The 19,943-nt window shown below is 32.7% G+C and overlaps 1 protein-coding gene across 2 annotated transcripts; it reads right to left on the reverse strand.

Moving 5' to 3' along the window:
* Nucleotides 1-1,168: 1,168 nt before the first annotated feature.
* Nucleotides 1,169-18,792, reverse strand: LOC132739083 (DNA repair protein XRCC4-like). 2 transcript variants are annotated; one of them, XM_060726737.1, is made up of 12 exons: nt 18,677-18,792; nt 18,295-18,443; nt 14,468-14,655; nt 13,745-13,909; nt 12,987-13,043; nt 10,427-10,481; nt 9,682-9,729; nt 8,068-8,137; nt 7,478-7,511; nt 6,069-6,175; nt 4,964-5,053; nt 1,169-3,144 (listed from the first exon to the last, which is right to left on the reverse strand). In XM_060726737.1, the coding sequence occupies exons 2-12, from the start codon at nt 18,428-18,430 to the stop codon at nt 3,048-3,050; spliced, it is 1,047 nt and encodes a 348-aa protein (XP_060582720.1). In that variant the 5' UTR covers nt 18,431-18,443; nt 18,677-18,792; the 3' UTR covers nt 1,169-3,047. The 2 variants fall into 2 exon arrangements, with proteins under 2 accessions (XP_060582720.1, XP_060582727.1); XM_060726744.1 differs by lacking the exon at nt 9,682-9,729.
* Between the last annotated feature and the right edge of the window lie 1,151 nt (nt 18,793-19,943).

Consider the following 19,943-nt stretch of genomic DNA (forward strand, 5'->3'; position numbering starts at 1 on the left):
ATTTAGTGGCTGGGTTTTGTCCACTCTATAAAATTTTGAGTGGTGGGGTTTTAACTGGTGGGGTTTTGTCCTACATTCGATATTACATGCAATATATCTTAGCTCTGGACAATGTAAGTACATACAAGATGTGTTTTAAATACCTCTATCATATTAAGTAACCACCCGGATGAGGCAATTTTTGCACCCGTAATCTAAACTACTTTTGTAGATGAACACAAGTTGATGCCACGTGTTAAATATCTATGCTCTGGGTATTATACATATAGTTTTAAAGGAGACCACTTTTAAGGACATTTTAAATGTCTATTTTCAGCTCCGATGACATTGTCTGGAACCATTTATATAGCTCTTATAGATTGCAACCAAAGTATTGTCCTAGTGAAGTTTTGTCAAAAACCGCCAAGTCATTTAGGAGACGTTTCTTAATGAAATTAAAAGCTGAAATAAGCCACTTTGCAGGAGAAAAAAAACCGAAAGTTGTGAGCTCATTTGTTTTAAATCAAATAAAAAAACTTAAAGTGAATTGGTCTATAATGGATGATATGTAATATTGTAAATAACTATATTGATAGTATTAGATATAACAACAACCCACGAAAGAATTATGTATGGATGTTGTTGGAAAGTATGACATAGGTGATCTGATAAAAACATATATTCATACAACAGATAATAATGTTCTGGAACAAAATATTATTATTCATCATATAAATGCTAATACTATATCACTTAGAACTTTATTAACATTCTTTTTTCAAGCAATATTCCGTTAGAATATCTGATGATACACTTCTATTGTTTTTATCATTAAAAAAATACTTGATAATGTTCCCATCATAGACCGGTATAAAACTATGTATGATGAAATATCTTTATAAAATTGATAAATGGTAAAATTATATTCTTATAATAAATATTAAGAAACAAGGAAATTATACCATCAAGCTTCCAGTTTGCTTGAAATTAATTTTATATTTGTTCAGCAAATAAACTAAGGGTGGGTGGGGAAGGGAAATATTTTTAGGGTGGCAAATGTCCGCCCTTCTAAAATAGTTGAGAGAACCATTGTTCGCCTTGACAAAAAACTCAAAAGCGAGGAAAATGTCTGGAAGCAAATGCCCATTTTCCATATGGTATGGTTGAGCTAAACATAAACAAAAACAAATAAAAATAAAAAATATTTATTTTACTTCAGAGACATCATTAACACACTTGTAACAACAAAATCTAATATCTTAAGAATCTGTTCATGAAAAATGATACCAAAAATAGCCATGATTTGATAAACAGTCAACTTTTTAACAAAAAAAAAAGAGTTATTTATAACATCCAACAATAATTTTCTATAGCTGTTGCTATGGTAACATGATTAACATCCTGTATAAATTTTGAAAAATGAAATAAATGACATTTTCTGTCAATATTCGGTAATATGGTAGCCCTAATAGCTTTGCTGGGGTTAACTGATTCAACCATTGCATCCAGTGCAGAACAAGATCTGTCTGCACATCTGTGCAGTCTGATCATGGTCTGCACTGTTCATTATTTCTAAAACAAGAGCACCGCATGCACTGTTAATCCTTGTCTGTTAAAAAAAATTCTAAATAAAGCTTTCAGAACTATGCCCCTTGCCTAACAAATGCACCTTGCCATGAACCAAGTATTCCAAGTTTCATGTTGATACCTTTTCAAATGTTTAAATATTGGATAAATAAAATTTTTCTTTGAAACAGACGATCTAAAAAAGCATTTCTCCAAAAAGTGATAAAGCGTTTTGTTCAATTGACAAGTCCGTTCAAGAGGTTTAGCTCAGAAAGTGTTAAAAAGACATATATAGATGTATGAACAAAATACAATATAAAAGTACCAACAAAATTAATTCTCAGATATAGTGTGGGTCAGTAAACCAGCGATCACAATTTACAATATACACAGTCAGACCAAACTATCTATACATCCATTCACACACAGTAGATGTCCGATTTTAATTAAAGGAGCTCCGCTGAGGTAAAAAAAAAACCCTTAAAACATCAAAAATTTGAAACTCTTATTTAGATAAACTGTCCGGGCAATTAAAATCAGAATTTTTTTTTTTTTGAAAAATGATAAACAAATACACTAAGAATTCAATTAAAAATCATTTTTTTGTGTGTGCTCTTAACCCAAATTGAATTAAAAGCATATATACCATGTACAATTAAAATGATTATTCTGGAGGAAAAGATGGAGTGAGTGAATAATCTAGAAGTCTTGACCAACATCTAATAATATACAAATCATGAAAAAGTATTTCCAGTGACATGATGTAGAAACCATCTCAGTGGAGTCCCTCTAAACGTGCCCTTGTGTTATAACAAAATATAGCAAATTGAGGGTTGATTGCAAAACTGTTGAAACTCCTTCTTTATTTCATATAACTTACTGCAGTCTTGCGGTCAAGCCCCGAAATGGCAAATTTAATTCAATGGCCATAATGAAATGGTGAATTAGTATTTAAAGAAAGATTTTTATATGTAAAATTCATATTACTTTCATATTGAAATCAAATATCTGGTAGTTGTCAAGTAAAATAAACAGTTATATTAAAGATATACTATGCTCAATTTTGAAAATATCGATAATTGTTATACAATCTCTTTTTAAATATAAAATAAACATGTCTTAACTTTAATCAAAGTAGATAATTATGTTATAATTTAAACTCTACACATTGTATGTCCATATTATGAAAATATAGTGTTTTTAAAAAATCTGCCAGAAAGGACCAACTTTACTTGATCTGTAATAGGGAACGCAGCTTCCCATATATAATTTAGTATATTCTTTCATTCAAGTTAGAAATACTCAGTAAGAATCTCATATATTTCATTAAATTTCTGTGATAAAAAATACTTTACTCAAAGATGAGCATGGTATATCTCAAACAAGCAAACAATTCTTACAAATTAACACTATTACGTGACAACTGTTTTTTTGTTTTTTTTTTGTAATAAAAATATTTTTGTCTGCTATTTATTCTGATATGCTGTGATGAAGTATGTCCTCTACAAGTCGCCCAGTAAATCATCAGCATCGATATTCTCACTTGATTTGTTGCTGGTAGACGACCCAGTTTTGCGTAGACGAGATTTTCTTTCACTTCTGTAAATATAACGATACATTCTACTTATCCTGCTGAATTTGTGATGAACATGCCTTGTTTAAATTCGGCAAAATTAATAAGTATTTTAAGGGGTGTAAATATCAAGTGTGTTAATAACTTTAACTAGAAATGTGTTGTCACGCCATGGATGCCCCCGCATGCAGCCAAAATTTCAGATGTTACAATATTTAGTTCCAAATTTGTTTACATAAACTATTTTTTTTTATTTTAAGTTCAAAGCCCTTAAAACTATTCAATGTAAACACAAACCATTTTTATACAAAGTTCAAGGTACTAAAACTATTCATTGTTAACCTTTTGTAAATTGCATATTGCATATTTGTAGCCAAAATAATGACTACATACATTTCTACAAAAGTATGAGTGCTGAAACTAAATATTCAAAATTTTTTCAACATTCAAGAGAGATAACTTTGTCCAAAATCATTGAACCACAACCAAATTTGAACTTGAACTGCTTATTCTTAAGATGTATGTATATGTCATGTTGAATATGTACAACCATTGTGGAGATAATGAAGGGAAACTAAAAATTTCTGATTTTTTTCAAAGTTCAAGAGGGATACCTCTGTCAGCTATCATCAAACAATGACCAAAGTCGAACTTGACCTGTGTATTCTTATGACATATCCATATGTACAACTGTTGGGGAGATAATGAAGGAAAACTGAAAATTTCATATTATTTTCAAAATGAAAAGGGCATAACTTTGACGAAAATCATCAAACCTTGACCAAATTAAAACTTGACCTGCACATTCCTTTGATGTATCCAAATGTCAAATTTGAGTTGAATGTGAAATACAGTTTGGGAGATAATGAACTGAAACTGAAAAATTTCATATTATTTTCAAAGTGAAAGGGTCATTACTCTGCCAAAAATCATCAAACCATGAATAAATTCAAACTTGACCTGCGCATTCCTTTGAGGTATCCATATGTCAAATTTGAGTTGAATGTGTAATACCGTTCGGGAGATAATGAACGGAAACTGAAAATTTCATATTATTATTTTCAAAGTGAAAGGGGCATAACTCTGCCAAAAATCATCAAACTATTACCAAATTAAAACTTGACCTGCATATTCCTTAAACGTATCCATAGTCAAATTTGAGTAGAATGTGTAATATCGTTGGGAAGATAATGAACAGAAATCATCGAACCATGAATAAATTCGAACTTGACCTGCACATTCCTTTGAGGTATCCAAATGTCAAATTTGAGTTGAATGTAAAATACAGTTCGGCAGATAATGAACGGAAACTGAAAATTTCATATTATTTTCAAAGTGAAAGGGGCATAACTCTGCCAAACATCATTGAACTATGACTAAAGTTGGACTTGACCTGCGCATTCCTTTGAAGTATCCATATGTCAAATTTGAGTTGAATGTGTAATACCGTTGGGGAGATAATGAACGGAAACTGAAAATTTCATCAAGGGGTATAACTCTGTCAAAAATCATCGGACCATGACCAAATTCAAAGTTTACCTGTATTTTCTCATGATATATCCATATGACAAATGGAAAACTGATGATGACAGAATGACGGAAGGACAGAATGACGGTAGGATGGAATGACGGAACAGGGTAACAATATATGCCCCAGCCATTATACAATCATAATATCTTGACTTTTCCTTCGAAACAGACATGCTTAAAATGAATAACCAACAGTATATAATCCCCATCAGACTGCATGAATAAACAGGCTGCCTTGGCTCTATACTAGTGACAAAAGTTAATCACTTTTTGTATTAGCAGATTAAGTGTTAAATATGGCGCAGACACACATACCCAGGTGTAGTTTCACCAGATCCTACTCTAGGTAAGACTGGTTTAGCAGGCGTCTGCTTTTTCTGCTGCCGGCCTCTCTGTCGTCTTGTCCTACAATATACAAACATCAAAATGTGAGTTATGTGTTTCAGAATGTTTAACTGATGTTAAAAACAAGTCTACAAGAAAAAGATGAATACAGGTCATTTAATATACCTGATTAAACATTAAGTCTTTCATACAACGTTTTTACTGGATTATAAAGACTTAGAACACGTCACAGAGGGCTTCCTGGACAATGAAACAAACATCATGATGAAATGCTACCAAGCGGCTACAAAACTGGACTGGTCAGGCGTAGATATTATGGCCCAATATAGATTTGACCTAGCAGCCATAATAAATAGTGGCCATTATATATAAACAGAAATTACATATAAAGCATACCATCATTGAACAGTCCTAAGCTATGGGAGGTCACAATAGAGGTATGAGGCTGAGAGGTATGAAATGGGGTCTACTTTTTATAATACTGTATCAAACTTTACATGTACATGAACAGATAGTGTTTCCCACCAGTAATAAAATATTGATTGAACACTACTTATGATATTATATGTAAATTTTGGTGCAATAAACTCTCTTCTTATCATAATACATCACTGAATTTTTTTGATTTTTTTTTTGTTGTGTTTGATGTCATACCAACACAGTATAGGTAGTATGGCGATTTTCCCAGCTTTTCTGGTGGAGGAAGACCTCAGGTGCCCTTCTGTGCAATATTTCAGGTACAAACAGACACATGTATAGAACCACAGACATTCCATAAGCTACCTGGATAGCTTTCTCATATCTCAAAAATCATTCAAACGCACAGCGGTAAGGGGCAAGTGGTTTGAAATCAAAACCCTTAACCACTCAGCCATGAACACTAAATTCAAAAATCTATAAACCCATAATAGTTATATTGAATATTCATGCATTCATAACTATTTTTTATTGTTTGACCACTGACATCCTTAAAATTATAGTTAAGTGTATAAAGCTATAAATCTTTATACAGCTGATCAGTTAAATGACTACAAAAACCTTGTCTAATGTATAAAAATAAAAGAAAATTTCTTACCTTGTCACAGACACACCACTTTCATCATCATTATCCAGTATAAGAGAGTCATCTCCCCCTGATGCACGTTTCTTCGGATTCTCAACACGACTCCTTTTTGATTTGGGCTGAAAAAAAATATACACAAAATATTAAATGTATTATAATGTGTGTCTTTGAGCTGATTTACATTGTAATAACAAATATAAGCTTTCTCTCAGTTCAAAATCTATGGACTAACTTCTAAACCTGCTGTATTTGTGTAATGGATTTGCCCTGGCTTTGAATTTAGAACAGTCCATTCAAGGTTCAAGGATCTGAATATCAAAATACAACAAGAGCTGTCAGGAGAACAGGATGCTCAACTTATCTCTGTGCTTAATAGTAAAATAAGAGTTTTGGTAATGTAGAATTTTCTATATTCATAAAGTGGTATAATTCTGTCAAAATTCATGTAAAAGTCATTGGCCTTGGAAGTTACCACCTATTAAGCTCTCAACTAAGTGTGTGAAGTTTCAACCCATTCCCTTCAGTAGTTTTAGAGATACCAATTTGCACCCAAAAATTTAACTAAAGTGTGACAGTGATGCAGATTCATGGGCCAGTACATCTTTATATAGTACAGCTAAAACCTAACCTACCAACAATATGGAGCCAGGTCAGTCTTCACAGAACTGAAGACTTCAAGAGCAGGCTAAACTATCCCTAAACTGGCATAATAGGAAAATAACTTTGTTTTCAATACATGTATGATTAGTTTCACTTTCCAGATAAAAAGTTGATTGACATTTGAAATATCTTACATATCACTACTGTTAAATAAAATGGTGACTTTCCAGCTTTACTGGAAGAGACAGATAACATGTACCATCCTTGCATTACCACAGCCCACTCACCTTCAATATTGGAACTTTAGCTACAATGTTGGATAACCTGTACTTCATGTATATAGCCACTCCATTATACAACAGGTGTACGGTTAATATTTATTTTTAATAATTTGGTATTTAAATTTTAATATCTGACAATTTAAAGCTGCATACCTCCAGATAAGTCAAAATATTTTCAAGAAAATTAAACTTGAAAAAAGAAAAAATTTGAAGAGAATAAAAAAAAATTCAAGATTTAAATAATAATTAACATGTTTTGTGTGATTAAAAACTGATTTTGCAGTATTAATCACCATATTTCTACTGCATTACTAAAGCAGTAAGGGCTAATTTTGCATATTTTGGCCTCTTGTTGGTAATTTATATGGATTGTAAGTGCCATTTGCAATGTGTAAGTTGATATCTTTGTTCACTTCACAATATTTTACTTTTAAGGACTTTTTTTTCAAAAATTTCAAGAAAATTTGCATAAATCTGGAGGCATTAACATTTTATATATGATAAATCTGTTACACAAAATAAATAAAAAGTTGAACTCACTATGTCCTCTTCGTCAGTATTTTCTCCAGAATCACTGAAAAACAACAGTAAATCAATTTCAATGGTAAACATGATATAAACATAGTTATCATTTAAATAATAAGATTTTATAGTTTCTCACAAAGATAACAATATGCTCCTAAAAACATTCTTAAAATAAATGCCTTTTTTGTTTAATTTTAAGCTGATTTCAATACATTTTTGGTCATATCTTGGTTGTAGGTCCACCTTACCACTTTCCTGAATTTTTTTGTTTTTGTTATTTTTGTTGGGTTTTATTTCACACCAACACAGTATAGGTCATATGGTGACTTTCCAGCTTTACTGGTGGAGGAAGACCTCAGGTGCCCTTCTGTGCCTAATTTCAGGCATGAATCCAAAATTCTGTCAGGATTTGAACCCTAAGCGATGAAGGACAAAAGGCTTGAAGTAAATGACTTAAGATTCACAGTCCGGATGGCTTTCAACCACCAATGTTCTGTTAGCTTGCTAAATAACTTCCCGTTATAAAGGAATCCATAGTCCCTGTTGGGATTCGATGAGGGACAAGTGATTTAATGCCATTTAGCTGACTACACCAGGGTTTATACCTTGTATGTACTTTGCTTTCCTGTGTCTCAGTTTGTTGTCTTTTCACACCAGTCACAATTTTCTCAGAATCTAGTAGATAAAAATAATAACATGTTAAAAAGTTGAAAATTTTTCCAATTCAACAGACCAACAAAAGGGTGCTTGACCATTCTTGATAGTAGGCTTTTGAAAATGTCTGAATATTGGAAAAGAGGGGTGCAGTTTAATAATGATTTCTTGTCTAAAAGTCCACATGGTGGTCAATAATGTGTATTGGTATTTCACTTTCAAAGCAATAAGTTTGCAATACATTAAGAGGTTCAAATGGGATGGTATAAAACCATAAATTATATCAAGAAAGTAAATCTTGGAACCAACCAGTACTAAGCAATGAATGTAAAGTTTCTTGTTCATGAAAAACAAGGGTTTGAATCCACTCGGCCAGTGTTGAATATTGTGTACCGCTCAAGCCGGTGCTAGGGGACTTGAGGGATGTTGCACTTTTTCATTATCCCTCATGTACAGACTCAATCAAAGTGAGTCTGCAATTTTCATGTAATATTTCCGATTTAAATGCTTCTGAGGGAACACCTTTTTTGCAGATATTTATACTGGCAGTCTTATTTGAGTACATTGACTTCAAAGTCACGGACAGTAACATTGGGCAATTGCTATACATAAGAATCAATGAACTGTAGAGAATTGTTTTAAACTTTGATAAAAATGAAGTAATGACTGGTTAGTGAATAAAACTTTACTGTTCTACAGAGTTCATACAGACATCCATGCCAAAATTCAAGGACTTTTAAGCACTTTTTAAGCATGTTTTCCCATTTTTTAAGCATATTTGTTGCACATATACATGTGTATCAACACAATATTCTACCTAAGAAGGATAGTTTATTCAATATTTTTTTAAAGGGACTCCACTGAGGTTTTTTGACATGACTGGACTGGAAATAATTTTTTGAGATTATAACTCCATTTGATGTGGATATATACTAATAACATCTGTGCAAAATATCAGATCATTAGCTCGCTCCGTTTTTCCAGAATAATTATTATAATAGTGAAAAATGACCCAAAATTGAAAAGCGTTTAAACGCTTTTCACTCAAATCGGACTGAGCATACCACAAACGTATGATTTTCAATATATGTCTTGTATATTTCTTGGTTATATTTTATTTGTATTTCTGTTTTAAGTACTTATGTTTATCTATTTGAAAAAATTAAAATTTTATGTTTTTAGGCTTATAAACCTCAGTGGAGTTCCTTTAATTATACACATATTCTGGCCAAAATTTTAAGGTTTTATAGAAAAGCAACACAGGGTGCATCAAATACAAATTAGTTCAAAACAACTGCAATTTGTCCACTTACTGTTACCTTAAGCAAACAATTCTTTGATTTTGATACTACATTGGATCATTTTATTTTTATTTTGTTAACTGTTGATTTTTACCGACACTATGTCATTCAATCATTTTCAAGCATATTTTCAGCAAATTTAAGCACTTTTTAAGCACTTTTCAAGATAGTAATCAATTTCAAGGACTTTTTAGCATTTTCTTAAACATTTATTTTAGACTGTATGAACCCTGTACTAAGATTACATGAGTACAGGTCAATTACCTTCAAATGTTGGCTTTGAAGTTCTACTGTAGGGAACTCCACTTTGTACTGGAATTAGTTAGATGGTAAGTCAATAACATGTATACAATGAAAGGTCATAGAGTTAAAATAAATTATCAAAAATTCTGTTTAGAAAATAAGTTGTTAATTAAGGATTGAAACAAAAGTTCATTTTTTGTACCTATTGACATCTGGAGTAACACAAACTTAAGTGAACTTTCCTGCTTTAATTGCAATTTTTTTAAAAAATGTAATGATCAGATTTCAAAAATAAGCAAACTTCAATGCTCACAAATGAACAACCAAGTGATTTCCTACGGAAAGAGACCTGATTGCACATTAATTATAGGACTAAGCATATGGTAAAATTATTACATTGACATCACATCTTTTTTATGTGTAAAACAGACACAAGAAAATATCTACTGTTAGTCAACAAATATTTGTGACTTATTTAGTAATTAATATTCCAGGAAGGTACTGAAGCACAAATACACAAGTATATCTGAAGTATCTAGCGTCTTAATTGGTAAATTAAGTTTTGTTTACGCATCTTCTTTAGACATTGTTTATAAAGAGTTACACAACCAAATATTCAAAATTATATGGGCATATAAATATTAGCAAATATCCGCTAATACATGTGTTTCGACCCTTGGCAAAGTAAATTTTTTGGGTAACAGTATTTATTTACTAACTTTATTTGGTCATTCCTGTTTTTTCATGGCGCGGCTCAAATACTAACCTTGTTCCTTCAGTTGACGAATCTTTTCCTTCTTACTGTTTAGAACTAGAGAGAACTGTAACAAATACAGGAGTGTAACATTACTATACAAGTGTATACATGTATGTATTATGTTAAAAATAAGAGAATGAGTTCTTCATCGAAAGTTTCATTTTACCCTTTTACTGATGAATTTGTGTGATGGATTTGCCAAACTTTGAATTTGTGACAGTCCACTCAAGTTGAAAGGATTTCAGTATCAAAATTCACAAATTGAGCTAACAACAGTATAAACTGATGACAAAGGCTATTACCATTCCTTTTTTGTTCCAGCTAAATAACTGATTGTTGTCTCTACTTGTAACACTTTACAGTAAACATGATGTCTAACTTCAATGAAACACATATACAGACATACATATATAAGCCGTGTCACGACAAAACCAACATAGTGTGTTAGCGACCAGCATGGATCCAGACCAGCCTGCGCATCCGCGCAGTCTGATCAGGATCCATGCTGTTCGCTTACAAACCCTATTACAAGTAGAGAAACTGATAGCGAACAGCATGGATCCTGATCAGACTGCGCGATGCGCTGGCTGGTCTGAATCCATGCTGGTCGCAAACCCATTATGTTGGTTTTGTCATGACACGGCTTATATACTGTCACAATTCTATTTGAGTCATATACAGACAAACAATAAACTATCCCCTAAAAGGCAGATGTATAATAAGGAAGCTCTAAGTAAAACAAAACTTCATGAACCTTCATACAAGTTGGTTGCTAATATCACAATCCCAGTTCAAAACAAATATTTGTATAACATTCTTACTAGAAGATATTGATAAATTTCCTGTTGTTGTTATTTGAAATATTATGTTTGTTAGAGAGTTACTTAAGGATGGTCTCTGTGAAAGTTAGTCAAAACAAGTGCCAGGAATGGTCGAAAAAAACAGGTTTTTCACCTATTACAAATGATCATAATCCTTTCAATAACATGAAAAGCTTTGTAAACAAAAGTGTATTTAAACAACAAAGCCATGATTTCACTAAAATTATTATATCACAAAAGTCTGAAAAATAGGCACCAGGACACTTGATGAGGACAGTTCTGTGAAAATTTTGTTGAAACTTGCATGCAAACCCACATTCACCAATCTAATAAACAAGTGATTTCTTTCAGAAAACCTGGTAAATAAGACAAGGAGAGAACAAATGACCTGTCTGTATACAAATATAATGATTGATTCTGACAAAGACCCAAGAAGCCATGTTCTTTTTGATTGACAATTATTTCTTATTGGATCAAACTTAGATCAAGGCAAAGCCTATATTATCTATTACAGCATCAACCTCAATTTATTTAGCAGTAACATTTCCAAAACAGATTCTTTCATTTTGACAATCCAGTAATCAATTTCATCAGATTAAAACAGACATTGCCACAACAAAGAATTGCCTCAACTTTCACTTTGCCCGATCAGAAATAGACAAGAGCCGGTTGAACCGGGTGATGCTCCCCGAATAGGTTTTGGACACAGGAAGATATACCTCTTGTAGTGTCAAAGTTATGTCACAGACAAAGTTGAAAGTGTAAAAACAACCCAAATGTTGTACACGACACATTGTCTCAATATGGTGATCATTTCTGTGAAATAGTTTTAAAATCCGACTTCAAATAACAAAGTTATGGGCCGGACTCACATTCGGGACGTACGTACGTATGGACGGACGGACTGACGGACAAACAACCCAACGACTATATGCTCCAATGACCAATCAACATACCAAGTTTGAAGTTCCTAGGCCTAAGCCTTCTTTAGTAATTGATCGGAAACTGTTTTTACCTACAAGGTCAATGTGACCTTGACCTATGACCCCAAAATCAATAGGAGTCATCTGCTGGTCATGACCAATCACCATACCAAGTTTGAAGTTCCTAGGCCTAAGCGTTCTTTAGTTATTGATCGGAAACCGTTTTTACCTACAAAGGTCATTGTGACCTTGACCTTTCACCCCTTGACCCCAAAATCAATAGGGTTCATCTGCTGGTCCTGACCAATCACCATACCAAGTTCCTAGGCCTAAGCGTTCTTTAGTTATTGATTGGAAACTGAATTCGGGACGTACGTACGGACAGACTGACAACCCGACAACTATATGCTCCCCCGAAATTTTTCGGGGAGCATAATTAGCCCTTGCTTTCAGTATAGAGCCAGTCCAACCTGCACACCCATGCAGATGCAGTCTAACCAGGCACTAAACTACTAGCTGACCAATCAACCTTTAGATCCTGATATCCCCCCAAAAGGTAAGTGAACAGTCCCAAAATGGTAACTGGACAAGTCTATTTTAAATATTCACCAGATTCAGGGTTAACAATTATATACAGTAAAAAAGTAAACATCTAGTCCATTCTTTGTAAACATCTAGTCCATTCTTTGTACATCTAGTCCATTCTTTGTACATATATGCATTATGTATACATGAATACTTTCTCATGTCAACAATATATTCAATACCAATATGGTATATAATGAATTCAACTTAATTAAATGAGAACGTTTGATATTAACCTACCTTTGAATACAGGTCATTTTCAAGCTCTTCCTTGGCTACAACACACTTCTCCAGTCTCTGAAAAAGCAGTTTAAATAGGTAATAATAATCTACATGTATACATACAAACATACATTTACACATTGCATTCTTGATATACTATTCCAGTTCTAAATTAATCTGAAACTTTTATAGCAAAAGGTGAAATGTGTATACTTAACCTATAAGGAAATAAATAATAGGGTAAATAACATTTGGGCATCAGCCATAAAAAGCACTGAAACATATTAGATACATTCTTTTGCAATATCTATGTAAACGTTCATGTGATAATTTAAGAAACCTTTTAGATTTGGTGAAAGCAATAAAAGTGTTAAGGTGAAAGCTAGCAATTAACTTAACATCTACATATATGAATTTGTATCAATTTAAACATGTACTTGTCCTGCTTTACTTTGGGTACAGTCCATTACATGTGAAAAGGAATCAAATTAATTAAACGGACTCAGTCCATGCTGGCCTGGCTCAAATTGTGCTGCCAAGATAAAGTGATAATTATCATTACAATATAAGGGCCGGTTAATTCTGATTTTGACTAACTTGTCTCTTTTTATCTGAAGCATTTCTTAACTTGTCTATATGATATTTATATTCATAAAGCATATTCTTGGAAATTCCTACTTTTCCGTACAAACTGTGGGACAACCTGGGCAATACGGACAAATGATTTTGCCATCCCTGAATACATGTAATAATACAAAGAGTTTTAGCAAACAGACCTTGAGAGCATTGATACGTTCCTGGGACAGACGCTGATTGTCTGTTTCAAGATTGTGTATTCTTGTCTTCAACTCCCCTATATTCTCGATACAGTGATTGTAAATCTGCGTGATCATCTGCGGGGAGTCAACACGAGACTTCAACATGGCACTACCGAGCTGAAACTAATGTAACAAATTGGGAGTTAAGATTAAACCCTAACCAAACTAAATATCTTAAATGGACTTGTCCATCTTGGATATTAATGGATATTATGGATTAAACCATTCATCATCTTTAGGGAAAATGAAAATTGAAAACAGAACAGACCATGATCAGATGATACTGATGTGCCCACTGATATTGGTTTGCACTTGTTTAATCTTTGCTGCTGGGTGATTAATGGTTCAAATAAGTCTACCAAAGCTTTGAAAAACATGAGTCAAAATATTTTAATAGAAACAAACTTGAGCAGAAATATGGTGATTAATACAGCCAAATCAATACTGTAAAACAGTCATAAATTGCACATAACATGTAAATTATTACTTGAATCCTGAACCTTTTTACTTTTCTTATAAATCTTAGAACTTCTTTCTCTTAAAATATTTTTATATCATTTGGAGGCATACAGCTTTAAGGGTTAAACGATTAAAAATCATATGTCACTCCTCACTCTTTTAAACCAAGGAAATAAATGATATGCAAGGAGTAAAATGTATAATATATTGATGGGTTCTTACAGTTATATTTTCATCCTCGACGTGCTTCTTCCATGAAAATTGAGCACTGTCTTTACTTCTCTTCAGTTCATACTGGAACGAGTGTTTACTCTCACCATTGTTTGTCAGGGCCTTCAGGGTTTCCTTTACATATTTGTTAAACTGGATCTTAAGACGGGAGCATAATGTGTCAAGGTCGTCAGCAGACACTGAAATATGAAGCTTTATATGCGTGAGGACAACTTATGTAAATAAATTAATTGTATACATATCAACTATACAAAATTTTATTTTCATAATAAACATGTTTATCAATTTATTATTTTTTGTATTAACTGGATTAAAAGTTACTGATCCCTTTTTATATAATATTTTTGTTTACTTAATAATTATTTTTGAGCTTTATCAATTTAAATTTACATTGTAAGCACACTGTGCTAATTTTTAGTGTGATATTTATGTGTATAATTTATATTCATTCATGGGTGTTAGTGCCAGTGGCCTTGCACAATAATAAATAAATTTGTTTTCAATTTATAAGACATTTACAATAAGAAAAAAACATAGTCCAGGGCCAAAAAAAACTTCTTTGTAGAGGCCGAATAAAGGCTGCTTCCTCAACCAAACTAGCCTCTTTTTTCCCTAGTTTGGTCCTCAAAATTCCTAAGTCTTTTGAAATTTCCCATAGAATTCAGTACAAAATTAAATGATGGTGTTGAATTAAGGTCTTTAAATTATTACTGCCTTATTAGTATTTCCCAGTGCTTTTTTTTCTATTTTGAAGAACTTGTTAAAAGTTTGTGTTAAATTTGAGTCCCCTTTTCCAAAAGTATGCCAAAATCACGCATATTTTCCCCCAAGAAAAAGGCAGAGGTCCCTCCCCAAAAATGGTGTTTTGGCCCTGGTGACTAAGTCTGCAAACTAGGGTAAAAGTACCTTAAATTAGCTTGCATGCCACTATCTAAATAAAAACGATGACATCACAATAAAGTTAAAAATAATGTAAATATATCAGGTCAATTAGCACAAAGAAAACCCAACGTCAGCTGTGGTGTAGTGGTTAGCATACTGGACTGCAATCCAGGGACCTTTGGGTAATATACTTTTATTGCATTAATCAGTTAATCTATTAAAATCTGTTCATCTGATGATGTGTTTGAAAAGTGCATCATTACAAACATTATTAGAACTTTAAATGATCAAATCTTCACTACCCACTAAGAAGTTAAAACATTGCATACAAAACTTCATGCATTTAATTTTTTGCAATTGCATAATTTTCATTAAAAACCATTGTAGATATATATACATGTCTATATTTCCTAGACCCAATCAGGTAACTGCTCTGTGTGCTAGAAAGTGATATGATACAAATATACTTATGTTATGATTTAAGGATTTCGAACATAATTTTAAGATGTGACAGTGAATTTTATTATTCAAAAGTCATTCATTTTTTACTTTGGTGCATGATCAACTTTAATTTTTAGCAGCATGCCTCAAGAGTAAAAATATCAAAATGTATCGTCCTATTGAAGTTATTCTGCTTTATTGTGAGTCACGTACGACTAGCCAGGACACACTGTATTGGCTAGCCGTTAGGGCTGTGCATTGCCATTTTTTTCTGTCACGATACATATCACGATATTTGTTTTTCAAAACGATGCGATTCACGATATGTATTGCATACTTTGAAGAAATGCGATGCATATTGCGATTCTTATGTTGCGATGCGATACGTATCACGATACTGACTTAAGACTTAGTATATAAAAAATTGGCCATTTGTTTACAGCATAATTATGAATACAATATAAAACTTTAATTACAATAACAAAAAAATAAACTCTTTAACTTGTTGTTATAACTTGGTTTCCAATTTTGATCTTTTAACAATTTACTTTTCTGATTACTTGAGGATTAAAGGTATTTTTAATTAAACCATAACAGCAAATTGATATCTACTTGCTATTCTAACACTAAAGTCCACCACTGTAAATATGGCAGTTTAACAATTTCAGTCTTACAATACACCACTAAAGATTTTTCTTGTGAAAAAAAATAGTAACAAGTGATCTACATTTAGGTCAACAACTGTGAAAATGACAGTTTATAAGTTTCAGTCTCAGTTTTCTCGAAAGATTTGTGCTCAACCCCAGAGTATTTTATTTTGAGTTTGCAAATTTTGCAAACACTCCGCGTCCGGTCTTCCACATTATACAACACTGTCTGATGGTTCCCCAAAAACTACAATTTCCCAAAACTCGTGACTTATATGACCAAGGAGGATTGACTGTAATTTCCCCGTCTACATATTTTGCAGTCTTCATGTTTTCTGTTTGTTTGTTTGCTTTCTTGTTTTTTTACGGGAAAATGATGTCAACGGAAATGAAAGTATAAATACGTGACGAATATCACATGGGGATGTTGTCATCATCACTATTTTAGTGCTACAAAATAAAATTACAAATTCATGTTTGTAGGTTGTTTTTTCTTGAAATCGCACAGATCTCTAATTATGTTTTTATTATAAACAAGTTCAAAGAACACCAGCCCATTTACATGGAATTGATAAAACTTGGTTAGTAACCGTTAAATGATTGCGGACATGGGGAAACGAGATGACAACGATGGTATGATAATAGTCGCGCTTGTTTATTGTTTTTATCCGAGCTATTTTTCTTTCTTCAGTCTTTCAAAAACTATGTTTTGTCCTTATATTCCTGGAAGATATTGTTAGTGTATTGCGATACCTTCCCGCTGTATCGATACATCGGGAGGTGAAATATGTATTGCATCGCAATATATTGGAATTTGTAATTTCATTACGATGCATACATCGGGGACAAGACAGATCGCGATGCATCGATGAATCGTTACACCTCTACTAGCCGTACGGCACTTTTCAAAATTATATGGAAGTCGAAAATGCATGTGATATTTTGTGTCTTTAAACTAGGATTTTAATCAAATCTCGCATTTGTCCTAGTGTATTCACTTTAATAAAGATGCTCTGCCATTTTTTAAAAAAATGAATACGAACAAGCGTTGTATAATCTATTTTGATAAAAGTGTCAAAGTTATGTTATTATAGTTATGAGGTACTTGATTTTCATGCTTATGATCTGTTGTTTTATTTGTATGAAAGATGAATTGTTAATTAAGCACATGAATCGAATAAATAATGATCGAAGGGAAAGAAGGAAAGAAAGAAATTTATAAATAAAATGAATACTGAAAAAAAACCCGACGAAAAGCAAAAATAATTTAATAATTTTCAAATACAGTAGATAAATATCGGACATAACAGCACAATCAATTAATTGACCTTAATTAAAGCCTACCTAGGGACTGACAATAGAATTTTAGAATGCGTTCCACGGAACATGCAAACTTTCCTTAATCAAGTTAATGATGGACAGACTTCTATACCGTCGGTAATTGACCAATTTGACGCAATTATCAGAGCCCAACAACAATTATTTTCGGTTCCTTTTTTTCAATTTGAAAATTAAACATAATGAGACAAAAAAGGATTATTATCAAAATTTTGCAAATTATTTCAATTGATGTTATTTTAAATCTACAACTAAAAGCTATTTTTTCTCGGCGTCTCGAGATGACAAAAATATATATTCGTACTTTCTTTACTGTAGCCAACAAGGCGATTAATCTCTTAAAAAGTAAACATACAAAGACAATTGCTGTTTCTTGGTTAAAATCCTCGCTTAAAGTCATAAAATAACATATGCATTTTCGACTTTCATATAATTTTGAAAAGTGCCGTACATCTAGCCAATACAGTGTGTCCTGGCTAGTCGTACGTGACTCACGTCCATATAACTAACCTGAACCAGTCCAAACTGTGCCATCACAGCAAAGTGTAAGATCAAATCCCTCCTGTCCACCATTCTTCAACTTTGTAAGTAAGAAACATTCCTCGTTCTCCTTAGTTACAACTCGGATAAACTCACAGTCATTCATCCCAGTAGCAGCTCTGCAAAGAAAGAAAATACATAATTTGTGGGCGAACAATATGCACTAGTAGGATTGTATGTATTCACCGGATGAAAAATTAAATGGGATGGCATCAAATATAAAGAGAGTTCCTTGTATCATAACATGGCGCAACAGATTTTTCAATCAATTAGCGCTAAAGAAAAAGCTATGTTGTCCATGTTTGTTTATTCACGAGTATGTATTCTTTGAAGGATCATCGCTCAAACTTACGGGCCTTCCGATAGGGATAAAATCCACACTCGCACCGCCTGTATTTTACAACTGTTACAGATTATTCCATTGGTTGAATATATTCATTCCGTCCAATGTAATGATAGGTAACAAATTCCGACTGATCAACACGTCAAAATGGTAAATATTTTTTAAGAATACCATTTCATTCTTATCTTGTTCAATTTTGCCCTTTAACAGTCAGTTTTTTAATCAAAATCAGCAGTTTTCATTTTACATTACAGTATTTTAAGAAAGCTTCATTTATCTGTAAGAACTACTAAAAAGATCGTCAAGTGTACTAGAGCTCGGATGTGTACCCTTTATTAGCCAAACGGAATCAGCCAAACAACTTGTGCGCCAGTATTTCTAATATACTTGACGGTCGCATTTAGCCAACTAATTGTATTGCACATTGAGATGTGCTATTTTGTGTACTCAGTATGGGCAATATTTTCTCTTTATGCGAGATTCTGACCCAGAACAAAAGCGAGATTCTGACCAGAACAAACTAGCATTTGCATGTCAAAATATTTTGACAACCTTCAGCAAACATCTGACTCTGTAATTAATCTAGATGTGCGTCTTGCGTAAAATACGCATATAAATCGAAAAAGACGCACAGTTTCAAAATTTGTGCAAATCTGGTAGTTTATAATCCAAAATATCATGATGAGTGATTTCTATGAACAGTTTGATTACTTTAATTTCATCAGTTGAATAATTTATCAATTTCTTCAGTTGAATAATTTAATTTCCTATTAATACAGGTGCAAGACTCATCCCCCATTTGCTTTAAATCCCAAACAATTGTTGCTTGTGATCGGTAACCGCCATTATCGGCATTAGCCAGTCAGAGCATCCATTTTACATGAGAGCGAATCGCCTACAATGGTGAAATATAAAACGAGGTTGAGGCAGAGATCTCCCTGCGCCATTGGCGCTAAAAAAATGAGAATGGCACAGGAAAATCGTCAGCAAAGGGCCAATTTTAAGGGCGCATATAAAATCTTTGCCAGACTTATATTATATGTTATTTAGTCATCCAGACAAAACTGGTACCAACAGCAACAGGTTACCGATTCCCCTGTAATTACTCATATTCTTGAGTTTATCCATTTCCCTACAGCATTTTTCCAAGTTATCTACTTACCTAATCCCTTTCCCACACAGATACGCCTTTCTACTACCGCATTTCTACTACCGTAAATTTATTCCAATAAAGCAAACAAAAAATAGTAGATCTACTTAATATTTAAAATAATTA

The sequence above is a fragment of the Ruditapes philippinarum genome, unplaced genomic scaffold (genome assembly GCF_026571515.1).
Source record: "Ruditapes philippinarum isolate M1 unplaced genomic scaffold, ASM2657151v2 ctg223_1_1_1_1, whole genome shotgun sequence".
In the NCBI taxonomy this organism is placed as follows: Eukaryota; Metazoa; Mollusca; class Bivalvia; order Venerida; family Veneridae; genus Ruditapes; species Ruditapes philippinarum.

What these genes read in the sequence shown, in the direction of transcription:
- LOC132739083 (XM_060726737.1), bottom strand. Translation starts at nt 18,430, where the DNA reads ATGAATGACTGTGAGTTTATCCGAGTTGTAACTAAGGAGAACGAGGAA. An exon ending in TCGTCAACTGAAGGAACAAG is followed by an intron (nt 9,730 to 10,426) that starts GTTAGTATTTGA and finishes AACTAATTCCAG; the next exon opens with TACAAAGTGGAGTTCCCTAC. An exon ending in ATACTGACGAAGAGGACATA is followed by an intron (nt 6,176 to 7,477) that starts GTGAGTTCAACT and finishes ATTTTTTTTCAG; the next exon opens with CCCAAATCAAAAAGGAGTCG.